The sequence below is a fragment of the Corvus kubaryi genome, unplaced genomic scaffold (assembly GCF_017639235.1).
Source record: "Corvus kubaryi isolate FWS band 111438036 unplaced genomic scaffold, C.kubaryi_AGA036_p1.0 37398, whole genome shotgun sequence".
Taxonomy (NCBI): Eukaryota; Metazoa; Chordata; class Aves; order Passeriformes; family Corvidae; genus Corvus; species Corvus kubaryi.
Window position 1 is genome coordinate 50,670,713 of NW_024581137.1, and position 21,588 is coordinate 50,692,300.

Sequence of the window (21,588 nt, forward strand, 5' to 3'; positions counted from 1 at the left end):
CTCTTGAAACTTTACTTTGATCTTAACACTGATCACAGGCCACCTTTGTTATTGTTTAATCAGTGGGAATAATAACAATGTTGCCTTTTAAATCATACCCTGGTACACTTATGATTTTGTCTTCAATTTGGGTTGGAGCACCACAGGGTTTTATGACTGCATAAAGTGTTGCCATCCCCAGCTGAGTGTGCAGCCTCCTGTGGGTCCTGCACAGCTGCAGAATATTGCAAGTATGAGTGCATTTGTGGTTAGTCTGAGTATGCTGGAGCACACAATATATGTTGCTTGCATGTGCAATTATGTTAACATCCTCTCCTTACTATTCCTGCTCTTGCTGCTCACGTAGTTATATGGTGAATAGAATTCCTTAAAATACGCAAATTGACAGTTGTTGTGTGGGTAGTGGGCGTAATCATCAGCCCCTCAGCTGGAGCAGGGAGCATATTCCACTCTGACACATGAGTAAAAACTTGATTCCAGCTGCAGGTGGGCTGGGGGCCCTGGAGCGGTTAATAGAAGCATTTGATGTTACAAGAGGTAATGGCTTTAAATTGGGATAGGGTAGGTTTAGATTAGATATTAGGAAAAATAGTTTATTGTGAGGGTGGCGAGGCACTGGCACAGTTGCCCGGAGAAGATGTGGATACCCGATTCCCTGGCAGTGTTCAAGGCCAGGTTGGATGGGGCTTTGAGCTACCTGGTCTAGTGGAAGGTATCCCTTGGCTGGGGTTTGGAACCAGATGATATTTAAAGTCCCTTCCAACCCAAACCATTCCAGTCTATTGTGGAATATTACAGTAGAGGAGACCTCTCTATGCCTGTTAGGAACAAGAGAAATTTATGTTGTCTGTTAGAAGTATCTTTGAAGAGCTAGTTGTGTGGCACAGTTTTTACTGGAAGCTAAAATGATACATTCATGAGAGAAGAGAAATCAAAGTAAGCTAATGTTGTTGAAAAGAAAATCCTTTTCACTTTTCTCTTTCAAATTTTCTCTGAATACATACCGGATTTCTATATTGTGCTTTCTGATGAAATCCTAAGGGCACACTGAGTTTAGCTTCAGTGTAATGCTTTATTTCTGTTTCATCTATTCTCTGAACTGGCAAGCTACAAAGTTTTCCATAAAGTTGTGTAACATAAAAAAAATTCAAGGCTTGTTATCCTTTTGCTGGTGGTGCCTGTCTCTTTCTGCAGGTGCCAACTTCTGCTAATTCCGCCTTCAAAAGACAAATATTTTTGACACATGTTTATAGATTGAGCAAGGGTAGGAAAAGATTGTTTTTTAAAAAATACATCCTTCATCTGCTTTTGAGGTGACTCAGTGCTTTAATGCTTAATTTAACTCAGGACTGTTTACTCTTGACCTCATTTGGAGTGTGTATGGCACCTGTTTTTCAAGAGGGTGCCTGTTTGCAACAAAATTGTCTGCCTTGGATTTTGTTGCTTCATGAGGATGATCTGTGCAACTAGAACATGGTTAACTCCCTAGTTAGGCATGGCTCTTCAAACATTAATCTGCTCTATAGAGGATTTGTTGATTTGAACAGTTCTGGAAAACAACCAGATTGAGACTTGTCTGAACTTTAAAATTCGGATGCAATGAAGTAAATGTTGACACTGTGAACTGGTGACCCAGTGTAAGAGACATGGCATAGCCATGAGTTTGCTTGAAGTCAGTGAGATCCTTGATTTCAACAAAGCCAGAGCGATCCTCAGTTCTGGCTAAAAGGGACATCTTTCTGAAAAGCAGTTTTAGTTGATTGCAAAATACAGGAAAGGGTTTGTGTTCTGTACTTCATCAGTACTTGTATGAAAGAGCTGTAAATGCAGGACAATATTCTGTTAGTTTGCCCTTCTTGGTCCTTTAGATTAATTTATAATTTGCTGAGATCTTGCACATCCATGGAAGATATTTGAGCTTTTAGGGAACTGCTTTTCCCTTGTGTCCTGTTATTAATTTGTCTGTTAATAAAGTGTTCCATGTTCCTCTGGTATTGTTGGGAACAGTTTATTGCAAATGTAAATGGAGCAAGTGCAATGGTTCAGTCTGTTTGTGGTCCCCTGGGTTCATTTTTTAGAATATTGTCTTCTTCCCTTTTTTTTCTGATTTGAGTCTTCTGTTCTGCAGTATTAGCTTGTATTTTTAAAAGTTAAAGCTACATTTTCCTTATTTTTCCACTTAAAAAATGTCAGATTTTGAGTTTGTAAAAATATACATGTACACTTGGTTATGAGGGTTCCTTAGCAAAATAAATACTCTGTGCTTGCATTTGTAGTGTGGGGAAAACTGTGGAAGAGCACAGTAGAACTACTAGGTTCTATTATTATTATCTACTTCTAGGTTCTATTATTAGAACCGTAGAACTATTAGATAGGGAGCTTAAGAATGAACATAGTGTATTTGGAAATAAGTTTACTATATTAAATATGTAACGAAAAAATCAGCCCTGGTAGAACAAATGCAAATACAGAAGTGATATTAAAACTTTTAAGTGTTTCATGCAAGTTCAGACAGATACTGAAACTGGTGTATTATGGAGTTTTATGTTAAATATGATACACTTCCATTTGAAGGACTAAATGTTTTCAGGGGTGCAGCCTTCCGATGCTAAATATTCTGAGAAGCTTAGTTTCTCTATTTCTTCTCTTAATTCACCATGGCTGCTGCTGGCATTTGTCCTCTATAAGGCTGTAAAATGAGGGAGCTGGTTTGAGCATTTGACTTCTGTTGGTAGTGGGCTCTTGTTTGTGATGAGTTCTACTTCCTAAAAAAACTGATCTTCACAGACCTTTTTTTCTGCCAGCAGTGATGATATTCTGACAGTGGGCCAGGAAGAAAGTGCTGATTAGAAGCGTGGGGGATTTGTGAGAACAAACTTACTACATACTGAAATGTTTTTGTTTGAATGCTTATGCAAGTTTATCTTGTATTAAAAAAATGCCTTTCAATTCTTTTCACCAACACTGGAAACTTGAGAACTGCTTTATATCTTAAATGGCTTCTTGTATTTCAGAAAATAAATTTGCTTAGGTTTCTCAGTATTGCTTCTTTTTAGTTTTTCTTTTAAATATTTTGGGAAAGATTTGTAACTGAATAAAGGAGTATTTGTACTAGTGATGTGAGACATAAAGCTGAATGATTGGTGCACATTTAATATAATTAAATATATAAAATGTTGGCATAATTCTGTCATCTTAAAACTATACCTTTACTTGTAAAGATGGGTGCTGTACTGAACTTTAAGAAGTGATGAATCATCTTCTGGCTGTTGGTCCTGGGGATCAGTGCTGTGGATCCATCTGGAATCAATAGGCATCTCAAAATACTTGGCATAGACAAATGGAGAGGGATACTTATTCCCTAAACAGAAACAGCTTTTGGAGAGTTCCACTATTTCTGTTTACATAAAATAAACATGAGAGGCTGAAGTGTAAAAATTTGCAATTAATTGCAGTTCAAAATAATTTCTTCTGAGTTACTGGTGTGTTTCTTTGGAGGAGCAGTTGACCAGAAGGGCAACACACTTTATGGAGGGTACAGACATATGTTTAAGAAAAATTTGTATTAAGGTATAATTAATTTTGAGAAAATCTAATAAAAAGCAAAAGAACTGACAGCAAACAAAACCAACTTTTCATTATATGACCGAAACCAAGCATATCCCTCTTGGGTTTTGTTTGGGTGGCTGGGCATGGAGTAGAGGGACTGGATAAGATGGCAGGGTGTAACTGGGAGATGGGAGGGTTGTAATAACAACTCAGCCTTTGCTGTGAGGAGGTTGCTGAGTGTTACTGAGTTTGTTAGTTTGGAAATAGGTGTTTTCAGAGACGTTGAGGAGGGTTGAGAAATGGGTGAAGAGGTGAGCAGAGCAGCAGAGGAGATGGTGGTAAAGTCAGAGAGGAGAGAGAATCTGAAGCATGTTGCCAGTGACATTATGATAAGAAATTCAGAGTTCAGTTCTGTTGACGTAGATGGAATTTTGGGTTAAGGAAGACTAAAGAAAACATTCCATTCATTATAAGTTTCCTGCTTGTATTTGAAGATTATGCAAGTTTTTTTTTTTTTTTTCTTTCTTGTAAACTGAAGTGCTTTCTCCTTTCCTGTCTTTCAGCCTTCCATATTTAAATTGATATTTATCCTCATTTAGGAGGGCAGTGATAACTCTTATTGAGAAAGTCTTAACTTCTGCATCACTCTCTACTCCCGCGCTCTCCCCTTTACCTTGAAAACCACTGACTCTGTCATGTAACCTTGTGCTGTCAAATGACTTGGGGCACTGCCTTCTCAGGAACAATCGTGCAAAAATTTATACCACTTACAACACAGGAAGAGGAGAGACTTTGGAAGTCATGGCTGGAGTTTGTGTTTTTATGCATCTAATGACAAACAGCCTTGGTTGTTGCATCACTCTGGAGGGTGAGCATAGAGCCAGGTAGAGATGACCTGGAACAGTCTGCTGCTCTAACCCCCTGATTAGCTATTCATGTGACAGGGGAGGTTGCTTCACGCTTTCAGCAGCTTTGACCTGTGCTCTTTGGGATCCAATTGACTCTCATAATGATGGTTTCAAAACTCATGTTGGCGTTTTGTCAGCTGGGTGTTGAATATTCATGTATAATTGTGTAGCTCAGCTGCTTCTCACACAGAGGTTTCTAGTTTTTTGATTAGCTGGGTGTGTTAAAAGTTGTTTCTAACTACCATCAACATGGTTCCAAGAGAGAGCCCTGTGCTTTGTACTGTTTTAATATTTGAACACTTGGACAATTTTTGAAAAATTTGATTAACTGGAAAATACAGAACTATGTTTCAGTTCCTCTGTTTCCAAATCATGTGTGCTCCTAATGTTGTGTGTATATTGATGGCATCAAACTCTGCATATGGCTGGGTAATGTACAGAGGATAGAAGCAATGTGATGCTTTTTCCCCCTTTACCTTCTTGTGTGGTTTCCAGGATAAGCTTCACAATTGTCATCAAAACATGGTGCTTTAGTTTTACTGTTGATTTTACATGCCTGTTTAGGCCTTGGGTATCCCATTTTTTCCATTATCTAACTGTAATTTCTATTTTTGATGTATTTATAGGAAAAATTGATGCTGATGAGTTTTAGTTGAATTTGACAATAGGAACATGTCTAAAATATTTACTGAGTTTCAGACTGTGGTAGCTTATATCCAGTAGAGAGTCAGCATAATTGGTGAGAATTATGAAAACATACAGGTGTTGCAGTTTAAATATGTTTGTGTTTTGGGAGTAGGGGTGCCACTTAAAAATGCTCCAGGATAAATGTGTGAGAAGACAAGGAAGAGTATTTTTGTATTATGATGAGAAAGTTTATTAGCTCAGTCTTCTAAGATCTTCCGCATCTTGCCCCGAAAATTAGTATTAGTCAAAAAATCTGTCTTAAAACAAATAAATTGTTTACCAAGTCTCTATTAATGAGACTTTTAAGGTTATTTTTTCAGAAATGAATTTTTAATGGTATGACTCTGGAGTTTTAATATAACCGATTATTATAACCTGACTTTCCAGTGTTGAACAATGCCTTCATTCAGGGACAGAATGTTAGCATGGTCTGGGTTGGTGCTGCTGGTGTTAATTCTAGAGGTTGTTTTTAAATCTTGCACTAATGCTGAAAAACATTCTTGACTGAAGGGCTGTAGAAGCTGGTTTTTATCTTCAGCAGAATTTCTAGAACACAGAATATATTTTTGAATGTTTCGTACTTTCTGTTGGATCCTGGATGTTTTGTCTGGATGAGCAAGTCTGGGCACCTGCCTCCAAACCACTTATAATTTCTTCATGACTTAGGAACCAACAAAAAAAAGTGGGTCAATCTCTTGCAAATGTTTTAAGCCAGGGAGGAGTCCTGAGAAGAGACCATACATGGGGGGAATCATAGGAATGGAGGGCAGTGTTAATGAGAAAAATTAATCTGTAGTCATAGGACATATTTGATATTTTCTCATAAGATTAAATTTAGTGTGTCATGCGAAGTGTATAACGCTGGCTGGTTTAGAGTGAGCTTAATCTAACCACAGAGTGCAGAGTTAATGTCTCATTTGAGAAAAATGAAATTTCCAGAGCAGATGATACAATGAATGCCAAGGTCAAACTGAGGGCCTAGTTACAATTTTTAGTTTTCTGTGGTGTGCTTAGTTGGTTGTAGGTCACTTACTGTTGACACATCCAAAGCAGGTGGAATGCCTTGTTTGCTTTTTAGATTTCTGGGATAATTGAGTTATTAGAAATAGACCAAGCAGAACTGCTTGTCTCCACCTATATTTTTTTGGCTGTTTATTCCTGCCATCTTTTCTATGAGTAAACAGAAGCAGTTGCCAAGTGGGACAGTAGGAGGAAGCTTTTTGGTTGCCGTGTGGTATTTTGATGCACATTGAAATACTTGAGCAGCGTTAGAGCAGTAAGAGATGGATGTAAAATGCTGTGTTCGTTGTTTTATATTACAGAAATTAAATCCAGAAGTGTAACACTATTATTTTCTGTAGATAGTAATCACAGGCAAAATACTGACTGTTTCATTTTCAACACTTAAACATGTAAATAGACATATTCTACATGGTGATATTACCCAGAGGGATCTCTGCCTTCTCTTTTCTCTGTGCTGTTTTTTCCCCTTAGGGAAAAGGACAAATTCTGTAAAGTAATAGCTAGAAGTGGAGATGTTCTTTATTACATCCATAGCTGTTTTTTGTGTATAATTTGCATAGAAATGCTTGTGGATGTAATAGCAGTAACTTTTTTTTTTTAAATACTGGCACAGCCACTTCATTTTAAAGTTACTTCCTTTCTTCCCTTACTCTTTGGAGCTACTGTTCAGAGCTTCTTGATCTTTCATTTCACACATGGCATAGTAAAATGCTGTTTGCTGCTTGTCTGTTTTACTCCTCCAGATTTTCTCTGTTCTAAAAGCTAGTATGCAGTCAAGTTGGAGGAAACAATCACTTATCTGCTTTGATGCTTTTCAAGTGGAAATGAACCTGTGTTGAACCTGTGTTTTGTGCTTGGAAGTGTGTTAGGTTAAAGAACATTACTAAGGTCTGTGATTTCTCTCTGTGGTAGTTCCTTGCTGCTGTCAGGCCATCCTGAAGCCTTGTTGTCCTCAGTCTGAACATGCTGAGGTCCTTCAGCCTGTCTGCACCAGCCTCCTGACCATCCTGGTGATCATCTTTCTGCAATTACCAACATCTTTCCTGTACTGGTGGCTCAAAACTAGACACAGCAACTACATGTGACAGGGTGAATGCTGCTTGGAGAGAGATAGTTACTCCCCATGATTATTTGCTTTGCTTCAGGTAATACAGCCAGGGATGCTCTTTAAGGTGTGTGCTACCAGGGCACACTGACTGAGAGCTATGGAACAACTACTGGACAAGGCACCTGTGTGCTTTCTTCCTAGTGTAAACTACAGCTGTACTTCCCTCACAACCCATGCTGTATGAATAGAATCCTGTACATAAAAATGCAGCTTTTAATGTGCACACACACAAATTGCAGTTGTAAAAGATGGTTGAATCTTGTTTGTAAGAAGGGAAAAAGAATCTTACACATTTTGAACATAGTCTTTCTTAGCGTGAAAGTAACTAACACTTGCAACAGAAGATGATGCATGATGCATGAATCTGAGGCATGAATTTCAGTGCCAGAGTTTTAAAGATCATCCATAAGGACAAATTAGTGCCAGCTGATCTTTAGTAATTGTCAGTAGGATAAGTACAAGGTAATTTGACCTAGTTCAGACTGTTACTGCTTGTGTTTAATGCCAGGCCCTTCGGTGCTGGCCCCTTAGAAACATACAGTATGCAGGTAATCTCCAGCTTCGTTCTCCCAGGAGCTGGGAGCTGTGGTACAGATCCAAAAGTATGATGTGGATCATACTTGGATAACTTTGGATGAGAGATCCAAACCTGTGACACTGTGGGAGAGTTGGACACAAGGTACCTAAGAATGTAGTGCAGTGTGTCTCCGTAAGCAGCCTCTCCTGGTGTGTCTGGTGTGTAATCTAAGCAGGAACAGAAGGCACTTCCTTTCCCAAATGAAAATTAAGGGCTCCACGGGAAGACAGGTTTCTTTTGCTTGTCCTACCAGAGGTTGTATTTAGTCCATGGGAAGAGATGTAAATGAATTACATGGTTGAGGTTTGAAGGCTTCTTAACGTGCCATCTGTTAGAAAGGAGCCCCTGGATGTGGCACAGAATCCACGTGTCTTGTTTTCAGGTACTGAGTGGAAAGGACACACACACAGAGACATTAAAAATTATTAAGAATTGCTTTGGTTGACTGTTTGGATATAACCATAGACAATTCTTGGGCTCCTCGTAATTTCCTTTTTATTTTGAACCATCCGGTCAAACATGGACTGAATGTATTTCCCCTGTAAGGTCAGTATGTACCATAGGTATGTTTAAAGTAGCTTCCCAATTTAACTATGGCAACAGATCCACAACTACTTTGTCCATCAAATTTGGAAGGAATTTAAGGAAATACATTTCAAGATTGAAAAGCTTTATTTCTTGTGAAGTGGGGGACATCAGAAATCCTTATTCATCACAATTGGGTACATTCTCTGCACAGTGTCTTGACTGTCTCCCCAAGTCAAACCTAGAAGAGCAGCATTTGAGCTGCAGTGAAAATCTCCTTGCAGAGAACTTGAGGATATGAGGAATACACCTTGTCCTAGATTTGCTGTATTTGCAACATCCTTAATTTTTGTCAGCTGTAATTGTAGGGATGGGTGATGGCATAAACCATTGCTTTTTGGTTGGAAACAACTTGCAATATAATTTGGACTTAACATTGTATTCCAGTGTTACCTCCAATACTGACACATACAGTAGTTTTCTGAAAGAAAGATGGAATTTACGGAATATAGGCTGTTTTAAATTTTGGTTTTTTTACTGAAGGTATCAGTGTAGTTTTGTGTATGGTGTTCTTTTGTGAGTAGCACCCTATTTCAGTATTACTACCTGTGCTTTTTTAGTAAGTGATTAGAAATGGAATTGACAGATGATTGTATGTAGTGTGACTTCAAGGTGTGATTTAAAAAAAAAAAAAAAAGAAAAAGACGCAGTGAGGAACTTGAACCCTAAAGCCAAGTTTCTACTGAAACTTGAGAGCTACTCTGCTGTAAGCAATTGGGGAGGACAGTGCTGATGTGACCAGGGGATAATGCTGAACTGCCAGTGTGATTCTCAGGTGAGTGTGGAGAAGCATTTACAGTGCAGCAAGAAGGGCTTAGTGCTGTTACATGCAGCTGTAAGATCATACCTGGAGTGCTGCATACAAGCCCAGCCACTCATTATTGAGAAACAATAACTGAAACTACAGCAAATATGAACAAGTCCTGATGGCTTTTTTTTTTTCCTAATACAAAAATATCCTGAAAAGAAGCAGCAGTATGAGGAATAAGAACCCAAGGTTGCAGCATGACAGGACAGTGGAACCTATTCTTCAGCTGTTAGAGGCAACACATTCCTTTTCCCCAGCTTAACTGAGTTCCACTCTAAAAATAGTTGGGATGCTGACTTGAGCTGTTTCCTTTAGAAAGCTATTCAGAATGCATGGTTAGAAACAGTTCAGAATCAGAGGTTTCACTGAGTGTAAATTGAGACTGCAGTAATATTTCTGAGTTTGGTGTTTGAGTTGTTTTGGTCAGTATGAAGGACTTTTAATTTGACTTCTTTTTTGTTAAGATCATAAAGCTTTCACTTAAAAGAATTTACTTATTTTCTTGCCAGTAATTTTAAAATTTTGTGAATTTTCAATAATAAACAACTTTATCAAACATTTACAAAGTCGTTCTCAAATCTGTCAGAAGTAGAGGGAGAATTACATCAGGATGCATAGTTACCCCTTATTGCTGGGTTGCAGAGTAGCTGTTATCTAAAACCAGAAATACAGCATTTGACAGTTTGTGTTACTGGACAGCTTTTGTCTGCCATGCCCTCAAAATACCTCAGTTATCTCAGTGGTACCTTGTAAGTACAGACCCACATTTTCATTGTAACCTTGCTGTCATGGATAGAATAAAGGCCACATGTTCTATTTGAAGATGTAAACAAGATTGCAGTAATTTTGATCCTTGTTTTAAATAAAATTAAACCAAAAATGAGCTGAACTATATTTTTCTTTTACATGGGTTACACCGTGTCATTTGCATCTGACAGATTTTTAAAGAATTCACTTACTCTGTATATGTGATACCTGATTTTCAAAAGTGAATGCCTAAAATTAGGTGTCTGTTGCTGTAGCCTTGGTCTGGTTTTCAGAGGAACTGGAAGCTTAGAGTAGGATTCTCTTTCAGCACTGACATTGCCTTTTCCGATACTGACAGGACGAGCTATGTCAGAGTACTCTGAAAGCCCAAGGCTGTTCTCAGTTTCTTTTGTTCTTCCCGTTCAAAAATATACCAAATGTTCTTTATTAAATCTTAATAACATTCTTTAGAATTATTTAAAGGACTGAATTCTTTATCAAAATCTTTTCTTCTTTGAGGCATCCTCAAGAAGGTTGGAGTGGTAAACTCAATTCAGATTAAAAGTTGGAATTCAGAGATCTAGTTATGAAACCTGATTTTCAGTGGCTGTATTTTGCATGTTGCTGCTGTGTTTTGCCTGCACAGAGAAGGAGCTGGGTTGCCACTTTCAGACTTACTGTTGTCCTTCTGGGAGGCACCTGGAAGTCACAGGCACCCAAATGCCATGCTTAGTCACTTGGGTTTTTTTAATCCAAAATATCTGACTACAGCAGAAAAATAACTCAGTTTATATTTATCAGTATTTCTTAGAAAGTCTGTCTTTCCTGATACTTTCTTCTCCCCTCTGATTTGCTGATTTGCATGTGGTATTGTTTAGATGCCAATTTATCAAGGCTATTATCACTACCTTCACTTTCACTTTTCCCTTTCTCTTAAGGTAGCCTTTCTGCTCTTGATTTTTTTAAGACAGTGAGTTCTTAAAGGCAACAAATCTACAAATGACTGATTAAAGAAATAGATCAGCTGTTATCCAGTGAAGTAGTTTTGCCGCACAGAATGGCATGCTTCCTTCTTGTTGCATTTCTGTCTGACTCATGTTTTTAATATGCATCAGCACCCAGGATTAAGGAAGCAGTGTTGAGCCACTTGATGCCTCATTCAGGAGCAAATAAAATGTGTGGGGATTTTTTTTGGTATTTTTTTTTACCCCACAAAGGCTTGGAAGGTTAAAACTTTCCTGCTGTTTAATTCCTTTCCTGTAAGATTTCCAGCATTTTTGTAGGTGTTTTGGTCTTATAGTATTGAAATTGTAGCGCTAAATCTTATAAACAACTTCATCCAAGTCACTGTGGGCAGAAGGTACATCTGACCTAAATAAACCACCAACCTTCTGCGAAGGGAAGTTGTGTCCTTGGTTTCTGACTTTAAAGGAAACATCATGTTTGATGAGCTCATGCTTGGACATCCACTGTAGGCACGAGTCTCTCTTGTGTGTGTTGTCACCTGGAATTTGTTTGATTCACGACAGGATGCAAATAGTAAACATGTTTGTTTCTTTCCACGCATGTTGACAGCTTAGATCAAAATGGATCCTCAAGAGCCCATTATATAAAATACAATTCCCCTTAGGGATGCATGTGAAGCAGATACAAAACCTGATATCTTTTACAACTCAAGTGGATTCAAACTTCAAAGAACAGCCCACTCCGCTCAAACAAAAAATCACACTGTAGACAAGGCTTTTTTCTTAATTTTAGAGTAAAACTTGCTGGCCATATGATTGATGCAATAACTGTTTCTCTAACCTAACTGTTCTTATGTGTTTAACTTTCTGTTAATAAGATATAAAACATAAGTCTTGAAATGACTTGAATTTGCATAGAATGCACTCTTGTTGATCTGAATTAAATTTTAAATTGTTGAGACTAGATTTACTGTTTATTTATAATCCAGGCATTTCTTCATGACCTAATAAATGCCATTTTTTTCCCCAGATCTGTTTTCTCCTGTTTGCTGTTCTCTACATAGTTTCCTACTTTATAATCACAAGATACAAAAGGAAAGCAGGTAAGCATAGAAATTTTAATATGTAAAAATAATTTTTGTTTTTCAAATAAATAGATGATTCTTTTCCTCTCCATCTCCACAAGGAGAGTGGAAGAAGTAAAGCTATTTGTTAGGCTACTGGTCTATGGCAGCCTGGATTGATCTGATTGTGTATGGCAGCCTAAGTGTTAACTGTTTTGAGAGGGAAGAAAGGGGTTAATGTCAAGTAGATGCTTCTGCCTCCCTTGCCTTTAGATCCTGTTCTCCATTCACATCAGCCTTTCCAGAATAAGTATCTTCAGCTGTGTTTTAGCAGCAAAATCAGGTTCTGAGCTTTTGCTGGTAAAGGTTGCCAGTGCTACAGAAGAGAAGTAGCATTATTTCTTCAAAAAGTCCTGCTCTGCTCAGGTACAGTTATTTCAGTGGTCTTAACCTGTTTCTTATGAGTTCACCACTGAAGTTTAGATAATACCTTGAAATAGTACTCTTGTTTTTTTTCCCTTTGGAAACATGGTCTAGTTTCCATTCTGAAACTAGTCTTTAGGAAGCCCCGTCATTTTCTTCGGTATTTTTTCTAAAGACCAATAGCATAAAAATCGGTATAAAATTGCAGAATTTTAGACTCTTGACAGCTTATTTGGGACCTTGGTGCTTGATAATAGGTTGTAGAAACATTCCTGTGTATGGTGATCTTGGTGCTTTGAACTTTATTGGAAACTGTGTATTGAGCTGTAGTGACCTGTGTTATGATAGAGATGCTTTCATAGATAGATTAATGTTTTAAAAAGTAAACTTTTCATGGAATTTAATTCCTTAAAAGAAAGGTACATATCTTTAAACATGGGAAGTAAGACAGATACTATCTTCTGATCCTGATATGTATTTTGGGCACTACAAAGCTGCTACTATTTGTAGATGGAGAAGAACAGGAAGGGGAAACTGGTTTGGCAAACACTGTTGGATGCAAAGACACTTTTATTGCCTTTTTTTGGCGGTTGATCTCCTCATCTAGGAAGAGGGACTGCTCTGCAGCTGTCCTGACTTTATGAAAGCTTTGTGAGCATGTACTTAGGCACACTTTGTAGCCTGCTATGATCTTCCTGATGAGAAATGTTTGAAGAGTTAAGACATCTGGAACTCTTTCAGCACAAATTGTTCGCTGCTTCTCCAAGAAGCTCTTTAGCCAAAATGATTCATAAGAGACCTTGACTTAGTCTTTCAAAACACCATGAGGTTTCCATCAAAAAAGCCAACAACTCCATGTCCGTTCACAGAAGAATTTCAAAATAGCATGATGTTATTGGCTGTGTGTTTATTTCAACTGTGTGCATGACTCTTAAGAACTTAAATTTATTTTAAAATCTAAGAATAAATAAAGTCAGGCATTCTATCTCCTATGGAAAATAGGAGAAACTTTAGAATGCTGAGTGTAAAATTATTTTAAATTCAGAAATTTTTATTTAAAAATGCTTCCATTATTTTAAATTTAGAAATGCTTACATTTGTGTACTGATGCGCCTTGAGAAGGGTGTTAAGCGTAAAAGGATGTGTTAGTGATTCATCTCTGAGTGAAATGTTGATATTGTTTCAAAAAGATTGTTCTAGTGAAGTATTAAGTGAGGAATAAGTGAATAAAAATGGTCTAAAATTTGAAGTATCAGAAGGAAGTAATGATATCTTAAATCCAAAACAAGTAACAAGAATAGCACCACCTGTCCTTCCTCCCCTCTCCCAAATCCCCAGGAGCTGGGAAGAGGGGTAAGTAAAGGGAAGCAATTGAGTAGTCATCATTATTGTTCTGAGTATACTTTCTTGTTTTAAAAAGACATTAATACTGAAAGTGATCTCTAGTAGTAGTTAGTATGGACTCTAAGACTTTCCTGTAGCTTGCCTGCTCTCTGTGGTTCCAGAGATGCCCAAAGGGACAGTTTCTAGCAGCAGCCATGGCTGTAGTAATCTGAAAGCATGTTTGCCGTAGAGCACTCTGGAAGAGGTCTCCAAGAAGTTTTGAACTGCATACTTAAGTAAAGTGAAATAACTTTGCTGTTACATTGAAAAGAGTTTGACTAGAAAAAAAAAGGGGTGTGAGTATTCATTTTTGGAAGGAACTTCCTTAAATTATTCATGCTCATAAATTGTATCAGTATGTCTGAATTTAATTGTAAATTAAAATTATTCCGATGGATATACATTTTAGCCTGAGGAAAAACAAGTGAGTATTGAGTATAACCTGCTGTAATTTAATTTTCAGATGAGCAAGAAGATGAAGATGCCATTGTTAACAGAATATCGTATGTATAGCTCTTCTTGGCAGAACTTCTTTTCCTGAATATATTGTTATGATAGTAACCTTCTGTGCTTCCAAATAAATAAGAGTCTATTTTAAATATTCAAATGTATTTTAAATAGATTGCTAGAGGGTCAGGGAAAATGATTTGGTTAATTGGCGCCCTGTGTTATGAAAAGTGTTATGAAAGTCTGGTCTAGGGCTTTTTTCATCTGTGGTTTTCCCAGGAAGCATGAAGTTGGCCAGAATATTGCATGAGGACCTGATGCAAGCAGTGGAATTGAGTGCAAGACCTGCATTTAGGTCTCTAAAATGTAGGTGTTTAGATGCAAGGTGGTGTAAGTTCCTACAGCAGTCGATGGAAGGCCTGTCAAGGGAGGCAGTGGATCCTGGGAAGAAAGTTAACTGCCTCTGTAGAAGATAACTTATCTGACCATTGTGAAAAAGCTGCAGAGGGGGTAACAAGTGGAAGACAAGCACTTGCCAGACCTACTGGTCTGCCAGCAACTCTCTCCTTATCCTCTTCCTTTGTAAAGCTAGATATTAATATCTCCTGTTTGAATGTGCCTCGAGATGTACAGAACCTCCATGGCTGTTGCTGCCCTGTCAGTTACGTGATTGGCTGAACAATGTGAATCGACTCCTTGTGTATTACAGTGCTCTTGGCTCTTCCCTGGTGGTGCTGTCATCCCTTTGGAAGGAGAGCTCATAGAAAAGTGTTGTTGTAAATATAAAATGTTCTTTTTTCTTTCAGCCTAAGGTTTCTTGTTCTGTAAATGTGCATGGTATTTTCCTACAAGCAGTAACTCTCAAACATATGGAGATAGATTTTTCTCCACATGGCATAATTGTCAGGACTTGAGGTGTGGAGGGAGGAGAAAAAAAGGCCAAACTGCTGTAGTACTTTGCTGTAGTTTGTTAGGTTTTACAGTTCTGGCTTGGAATACTTAAACATCCTTAAATGAAAGAAAAAATCTCAGAAGCCAACAACAATAACATAAGAATATCTTAAAAGACAAAATTAGTCACTCTTTATGTTAACTTTTGTGTAAATGAAAAATGGATTTGTAGACTGTTAAGAAAGTAAGATTTCTGTAAGCAGCTTACAGATGCTCTTGTTGTAGGGATGTTCTATTTATTATTTTGTCATGCAATTTGAGAATTACTTCTGCTTTTATTACAGCATTAGATTAGTTCTGTAAGAATGTTTTGTTGATCTTATTTTTTTAAGAACACAGTTCTTTTTAATGCCACAAGATGGCATGTGGTTTAGGTTGTATTTGGGATCTAAAAAGAATAAGCTTAAATACTTTAAATATTTCTGATAATTTCTGTATATCGACTTTACAGCTATGAGATGATAACTTGAATAACTACTTTGTGAAAAAAACAACTTTTTTTTCAGTTTGGTGTTAAAATATTTATGTATAATTGTACTCACTTCAGTTGTTAGAACGTTGCTCTGCTTTTAAAACTTTCACTAAGAATATAGAAATTGAATCTTTTTTTCTTATGTGTGTGTCTGTGTGGGAAATTAAAACTGAAAGAGGAGACTTGTGAAAAGATATTTAATAAACACCAGTAGTTTAACCTTTGTATTACATTGGAATTGAATGCATACATGTGCCAAGAGACTAATTCTGGGAGGTGGTAAAAGCTAATTATTTATACTGGGTTCTGTAAACTATTTTAAATTTGCTTTTTGGAAGTCAGATGCTTTGGAAATCCCAGTTTCTCCTGACTATTTACAATGTAAGAATGTGTTGCCTTTAGATGCTGATTAACAGGAAGTTTTATGACTTTTTTTTCCTGCTGTTCAGAGCATGTTGGTGGTAACAATAGTACATTTCTTTAAATTTCAGGCTGTTCTTGAGCACCTTCACTCTAGCAGTTTCAGCTGGTGCAGTCCTGCTTCTACCTTTCTCAATAATCAGCAATGAGATCCTGCTTTCTTTTCCACAAAACTACTATATTCAGTGGTTAAATGGCTCACTAATTCATGGTTAGTATTCAGCATAATGTAATTAAAATGGATGTCCTCGTTATACGTGCACAGATATGTTCTTATTTTCAAACTGATAACTTATTTTCATTTACTATGCTAATTGTTAATGTGCTATTGGCTGGTTGGTTTTGCTGCTGTGTGAGGTATGACCAAAGTCTGTCTTAACTGTTCTGTTCTTTTTTTTAAGAATTATGCCGACTTGCTGGAATTAAACCAAAATCACTGCTTTGAATATTAATGTAAAATAAGAGCTACTACAAGCTAACCTGAAACATGCTGTTCAGACTTCTTCCTTATGTGTGAATGCAAGATTCATATGCCTTACTCTTCATGATGATACCTATAAATTTATTCTCAAAATAAAATCATGTTTTAAGAAACTTGCTAGTTGTGGGCAGCTCGGACTGGATAGTTAAATACAGCTGTTAATGATTTATGTGTAAACAAGGAAAATTGTGGAACATAAGTATTGTGGCAAAGATGTGTGATAAAATAACTGGTGAAAACAAGATCTTTGCTAGGTTTGTCTGGAGAAAGTATGTTCACTATGTGAAACAATTTATTTAATCTGGTATAAATAATTTACAAGTTAACTGTGGTGTCCTCTTTAGTCTTGGGAAGAGATAGTAATTTCGCTTTGGAGGACTTTTCTGTGAAAAGTGTATGCTTTTTGCTAAATGTGTAATAATATTCAAACATAACAAGTTCATGAATTTTCAGATCCCTAACTTGCAAAGATTTTGTTTGGGGTTTTGTTTTGGTTTGGTTTTTTTGTGAAGTGAGAGGCAAGAAGGGATATTTGTTGGACATAAAGGAATGATTCTTCACAGTGGGGATGGCTGAACGTTGAAAAAAGTTGTCCAGAGAAACTGGGAGATCTTGAAATTTTTCCAAAACTCAGGTGGCCAAAGCCCTGAGCAGCCTGATGGCACCTGCAGTTTGGCTGTTTTAAGGGCAGATCAGACTATGTGACTTTACAGGTTCTTTCTAGTTGAGTTATTCTATGACCTGTTTGTGACATGTCATGGGGGATTGCTAATTTGGTATGTCTCCTACAAGGGAGGAAGAACCCAAGCTGAATCTCATTTTTCACATGGATTTAGCTGCTCAGGCATTTTTCTTCTTTACTTCCCTCAAAAAATTAATGGAGAGTAATCCTTCCGTGTCTGAATCGCCTTTGGAAAAAAGCCAAAAAAATGCATCAGAGACTGGAAATTGTATAATAACCAGTTCAGAAATTTTTACTCTGTCAGTTGTTGCTTGAGAAGATTTGGTTTAGTATGAAATCTGCTGGAATAGTTGCTGTTAAATAGGGAGGCCTTTAAATTTTCCAGTGACCATCTTTTGATTTTGCTGTGCTAATGTTTGAAAATACCACTTTATGGATACACAGTATAATTTATATTCCGTAAGTCCAGCAGCAGTGGCTAGCAAGAAGGGAAATTCAGCATCTTGGTGTTTCCAGGTGTAAGTGTGTATGGCAAAGGGGTAGGCGTGACCGCGGTGAGCCTTGGGTGGGTTCCGGTGATGCGAGGCGGGTTTTGGATCGGGGAGGTTTTGGATCGGGGCTGGGCCGGGCGCCCGTGCGGATCCGTTCCCTGGAGCAAGGGCTCCCCCGCGTGGCACTCACCGGGATCGCCCCGCTCGAATCCCGTCCCGCGCCCGGCGCAGTCAGAGGGGGAACCTGTGCGGCTTTGGGAGCTCACAGCCCTGGCACCGGCACCCGAGCTCAGAAGGGCTCACATGCCCGTAATACTCTGCCTACACAGCCTTCACGTATGGTTTATGAACTGCTTTGTAAATGTTATCAAATGGGAGCATTTGTGTTGCTTTAAAACACTTCCCCCCCTAGATTTATCGATTACAGCTATCATCTGAGGTACTTGAACCTGACACTTAGGGGTTTTATTCTGTAGATTGTTGCATTACTGCTGGCAAATAAAAAAGTAGAAAATATATGCCTCAAACTTTTGAAACTAGGCAGAAAGGCCAAACCTGTATCCAGCATAAACACTCTTACCTAATTACTACTGCTGAAGTAATCCCAGGACTAGTTCTGACAGCGGTGTTCCCTTGTGCTGCTGTTGGGTACAACCAGCAGGTGGGGGTAAAACGTAATGAAACTGCCATGAATAAGAAAAATGGGAAAATGCTCACGATCTAATCTGTTTGCCTAAGACTGGGAAATTTTTAATTTTTATGTTTTATTAACTTGTTTTATGGGGTACAGTCTTAGGTCACTGCAAATGCAAAGGAAAAAAAGTTCTAATTGACTGCTTAAAGCTTTTCTATATGTTGATCTCTGCACGTGTCTCATGCAATTTTATGATGCAGTCAGTGTAGTAGAAAATAATTCTTTTTCTGGGTCCATTTTAATTTGATTTCTGAACTACCAGATTAGGGTAAGAAATACAGAGGACTCTTACTTTGAGGAAAGTGCACATGTCTGTCGGCAGCAGAACAGCACTGTCCTTGCCTCGTAACTTCGTGTGCATATTGTAGCTCTGTAGTTTAACATTCTGTAAATGTGGTTCCTATATGCTACTAATGTGTTAATTTCTGGATTTTAACTTTTAAAAATTCACCCTGGGTGTGCACCAGTCTCCCCCCCTTAAAATGCTCTGTGTCCTCTGCAGCTCCTAAGCACTGTTTTATGTTGTAAGATACACATGTAATAGAGCTGCTGAAATTAGGACAAGCAGATATTGAACTTTGCATTAGGTAACTGAATGCATTCTGTCTTCAGTTAGAGAAAACTGCTGAAATAAGACTCCTACCCCCATCTAGTTGTATTTCTACTCTTACTCTGGTGTCTTTTTTGGGGAAAAAAAAGGCGCAGACTGCTGAAGTTAATGTCCCCTCGTAAGGGCTGTTAATGACATTCTTGCTGATGTTGCTATGCCTGAATGTTTCTCAAATGGTAACAGGAGCTTCCTGGCAAAGCAAATTCTAAAGGAAAAATCCCCCTCTTTGTTAACTGGAGTTTAGCCACCTTTAGGCAGTCTGTTTTCTTTAGCAAATGAGTGTTATATTTCACGCATCTTTTGGAATTTTTGTGTTTTGTTTTCTGTAGCCTATTTGGCTGGGTTTGGTTGCTGGTATCCTGCTGCTGTCAATTGCTGAAGAGGTTCTTTTGGCCCCTGTCCCCCTCCTTCTCTCTTTTATTTCTCCTTCAAATTCGAATGCTGTCATTTGAGCAAAAAGGAGTTATATGGCAGAAGCACTTTTTGAGATGGTACAGGCAAAGATCACTGCTAACTATTTTACATTTGGATCTAACTACAGAAATTTCTCTTGATAGTGAATACCCCAGACAGCCAGTAAATATCTCTTTCCTTCCCTATTCTTTACAAAATGGACAATTTCAAGAGAAAAAGGAGCAACCCTGTACATGGGAAGAAGGAAACAAACAAAGCTGTTAGTTCAGATTTTCTTATCATGGGGGAATATTCTTTTTTTGAGTGATATTCAGGTGATATAACATAGTCCTGCAGAATTATGGAAATGTGTGTGCCTTGGAGAAGGTGGGGAACTAAGCCTGTTTTTCTCTACAGAATTTTTTTTTTAGGATGCAGAACATGTGACAGTAGTTAGACCTGTTAGGTGCTAAATTGCAGATAAGCTTCTGCTTTTATAAAGAAGAAACACTGCATCCTGCACAACTTCTCATAGGGTGATTGATGATGGATTCATGTTTAGGCACCAGAAACTGGCTCTTCAGTAAGTGTGCAGCTTAGAAAATCTTAGTAGAGCAGATACTCTAATGGAGATTAGCTATCACTTCAGGTTGTTTTCTAAACCCTTTCTCTTCCTGCAGGTGTCACATGTGTCTTACAGATGTCCTCCTTGTAGTCAGTTGCTGATTTTTCACATAGATCACAGAATGGTTGAGGTTGGAAAGAGCTCTGGAAATAATCTGCTCCAAGCAGGGTCAGTCATAGAAGGCTGCTCAAGGCGCTCCTCTTTTAGGTTTGAGTATGTTGAAGGATGGAGATTACAAAACCTGTGGGCAACCTGTTTCACTGTTTGCGTACAGTGGCAGTGGAAAATGTTTGAGATTTTTAGTTTTTGTTTGGGTTTTTTTCCTTCCCTTTTATGAGTAAGTAGATTTTCCAGTTTTTCAGTTCATGCTTATTGCCTCTTCTCAATTCACTAGATACCACTGTGAAGATCTGACTGTTTTCCTTTCTCTCCCTCATCTTATGCATATATATATATACTGTTTAAATCTCCCTAAGTCCACTCTTCTCTGCTCTCTGTCCTTCTGTCTAGCCTGTTGAGGTTCATCAGAGCTGCAGGAGACTGCTCCTCCCTATCCTGTCTGTTGAGCAGATTTGCTGGGGATGTGTCCTCTCCCACCACCCAGGTCACCAGTGAAGGTGTTTAACCCACCATCAGCCCTCTGGGGTGTACATACCACTGGTGGCACAACCCTGGGAGCCCAGAAGCTCAGCCAGTGTTCAGAGTCCATTTACCTTGCCCATACCTCATTAATTAAGCGATGAGTGGGTTAATGGGAGATGATGTTGAAAGCCTTATAAAGCTGAGATAAAAATATCTACTGCTCTCCTTTTGCGTGCTAAGCCAGTCATTCCGTTGTGGAAGGCTGCTGTTACCATGATATCTTCTTCTGATTTGGAGGTGACAGTGGCATTTGTGTGCTGCTCATGTTAAAATCCATGGTTTGCTGAAGTTTCTCTTGAAAAAATATGGGAGGAAGGAAATACACAGAACTGGATTTTTTGAGATGCACTGAGAGTAGTAAAATACTTCTGTCCTGAAAATTTCTACAATGGTTCTCTAAAGAGCCTTCAGTGAGTTTGTGGAAGTCGTACCCCTGAGCTTGCAGTCTGTCTCCCAAGGTTTCAGACATTTACTCCTGAAAGGTAAGTTGTATCCAGTTTTTGTTTGAAGATCATTATGCAGAGAAATGGAAGTTTTTCAGCAGTGACCTGTAAATAACTATACCCATAAACCCTTGGCACTTGTACATATACTACATTGTTATATGTAAGGGAAGAAAATGTTGTATATTTAACTGTTAAAATATAGAAACTTATAGTGTAAACTTTTTCTTGTTTGTTTCAGGTTTGTGGAATCTTGCCTCTCTTTTTTCAAATCTGTGTTTGTTTGTATTGATGCCCTTTGCGTTTTTCTTCCTGGAATCAGAAGGATTTGCTGGCTTGAAAAAGGTAGGAAAACACTATTAAATACAGAGTAATTGCAGTATATATTTCATTTTCAGCCCTCGTTTCTG

At 38.1% G+C, this 21,588-nt stretch overlaps 1 protein-coding gene across 2 annotated transcripts in view; it reads left to right on the forward strand.

The window, feature by feature from the left end:
- LMBR1 (limb development membrane protein 1) overlaps positions 1-21,588 on the forward strand; it is a 69,384-nt gene that overhangs the window by 2,259 nt on the left and 45,537 nt on the right. Inside the window, exons 2-5 of one of the 2 annotated variants that reach the window (XM_042042825.1) lie at positions 11,988-12,060; positions 14,291-14,330; positions 16,189-16,328; positions 21,420-21,523. In XM_042042825.1, coding sequence (XP_041898759.1) covers positions 11,988-12,060; positions 14,291-14,330; positions 16,189-16,328; positions 21,420-21,523 — 357 coding nt within the window. Of the gene's footprint in view, positions 1-11,987; positions 12,061-14,290; positions 14,331-16,188; positions 16,329-21,419; positions 21,524-21,588 lie in introns of those variants that run through there. The other variant, XM_042042826.1, reaches the window with a different exon arrangement.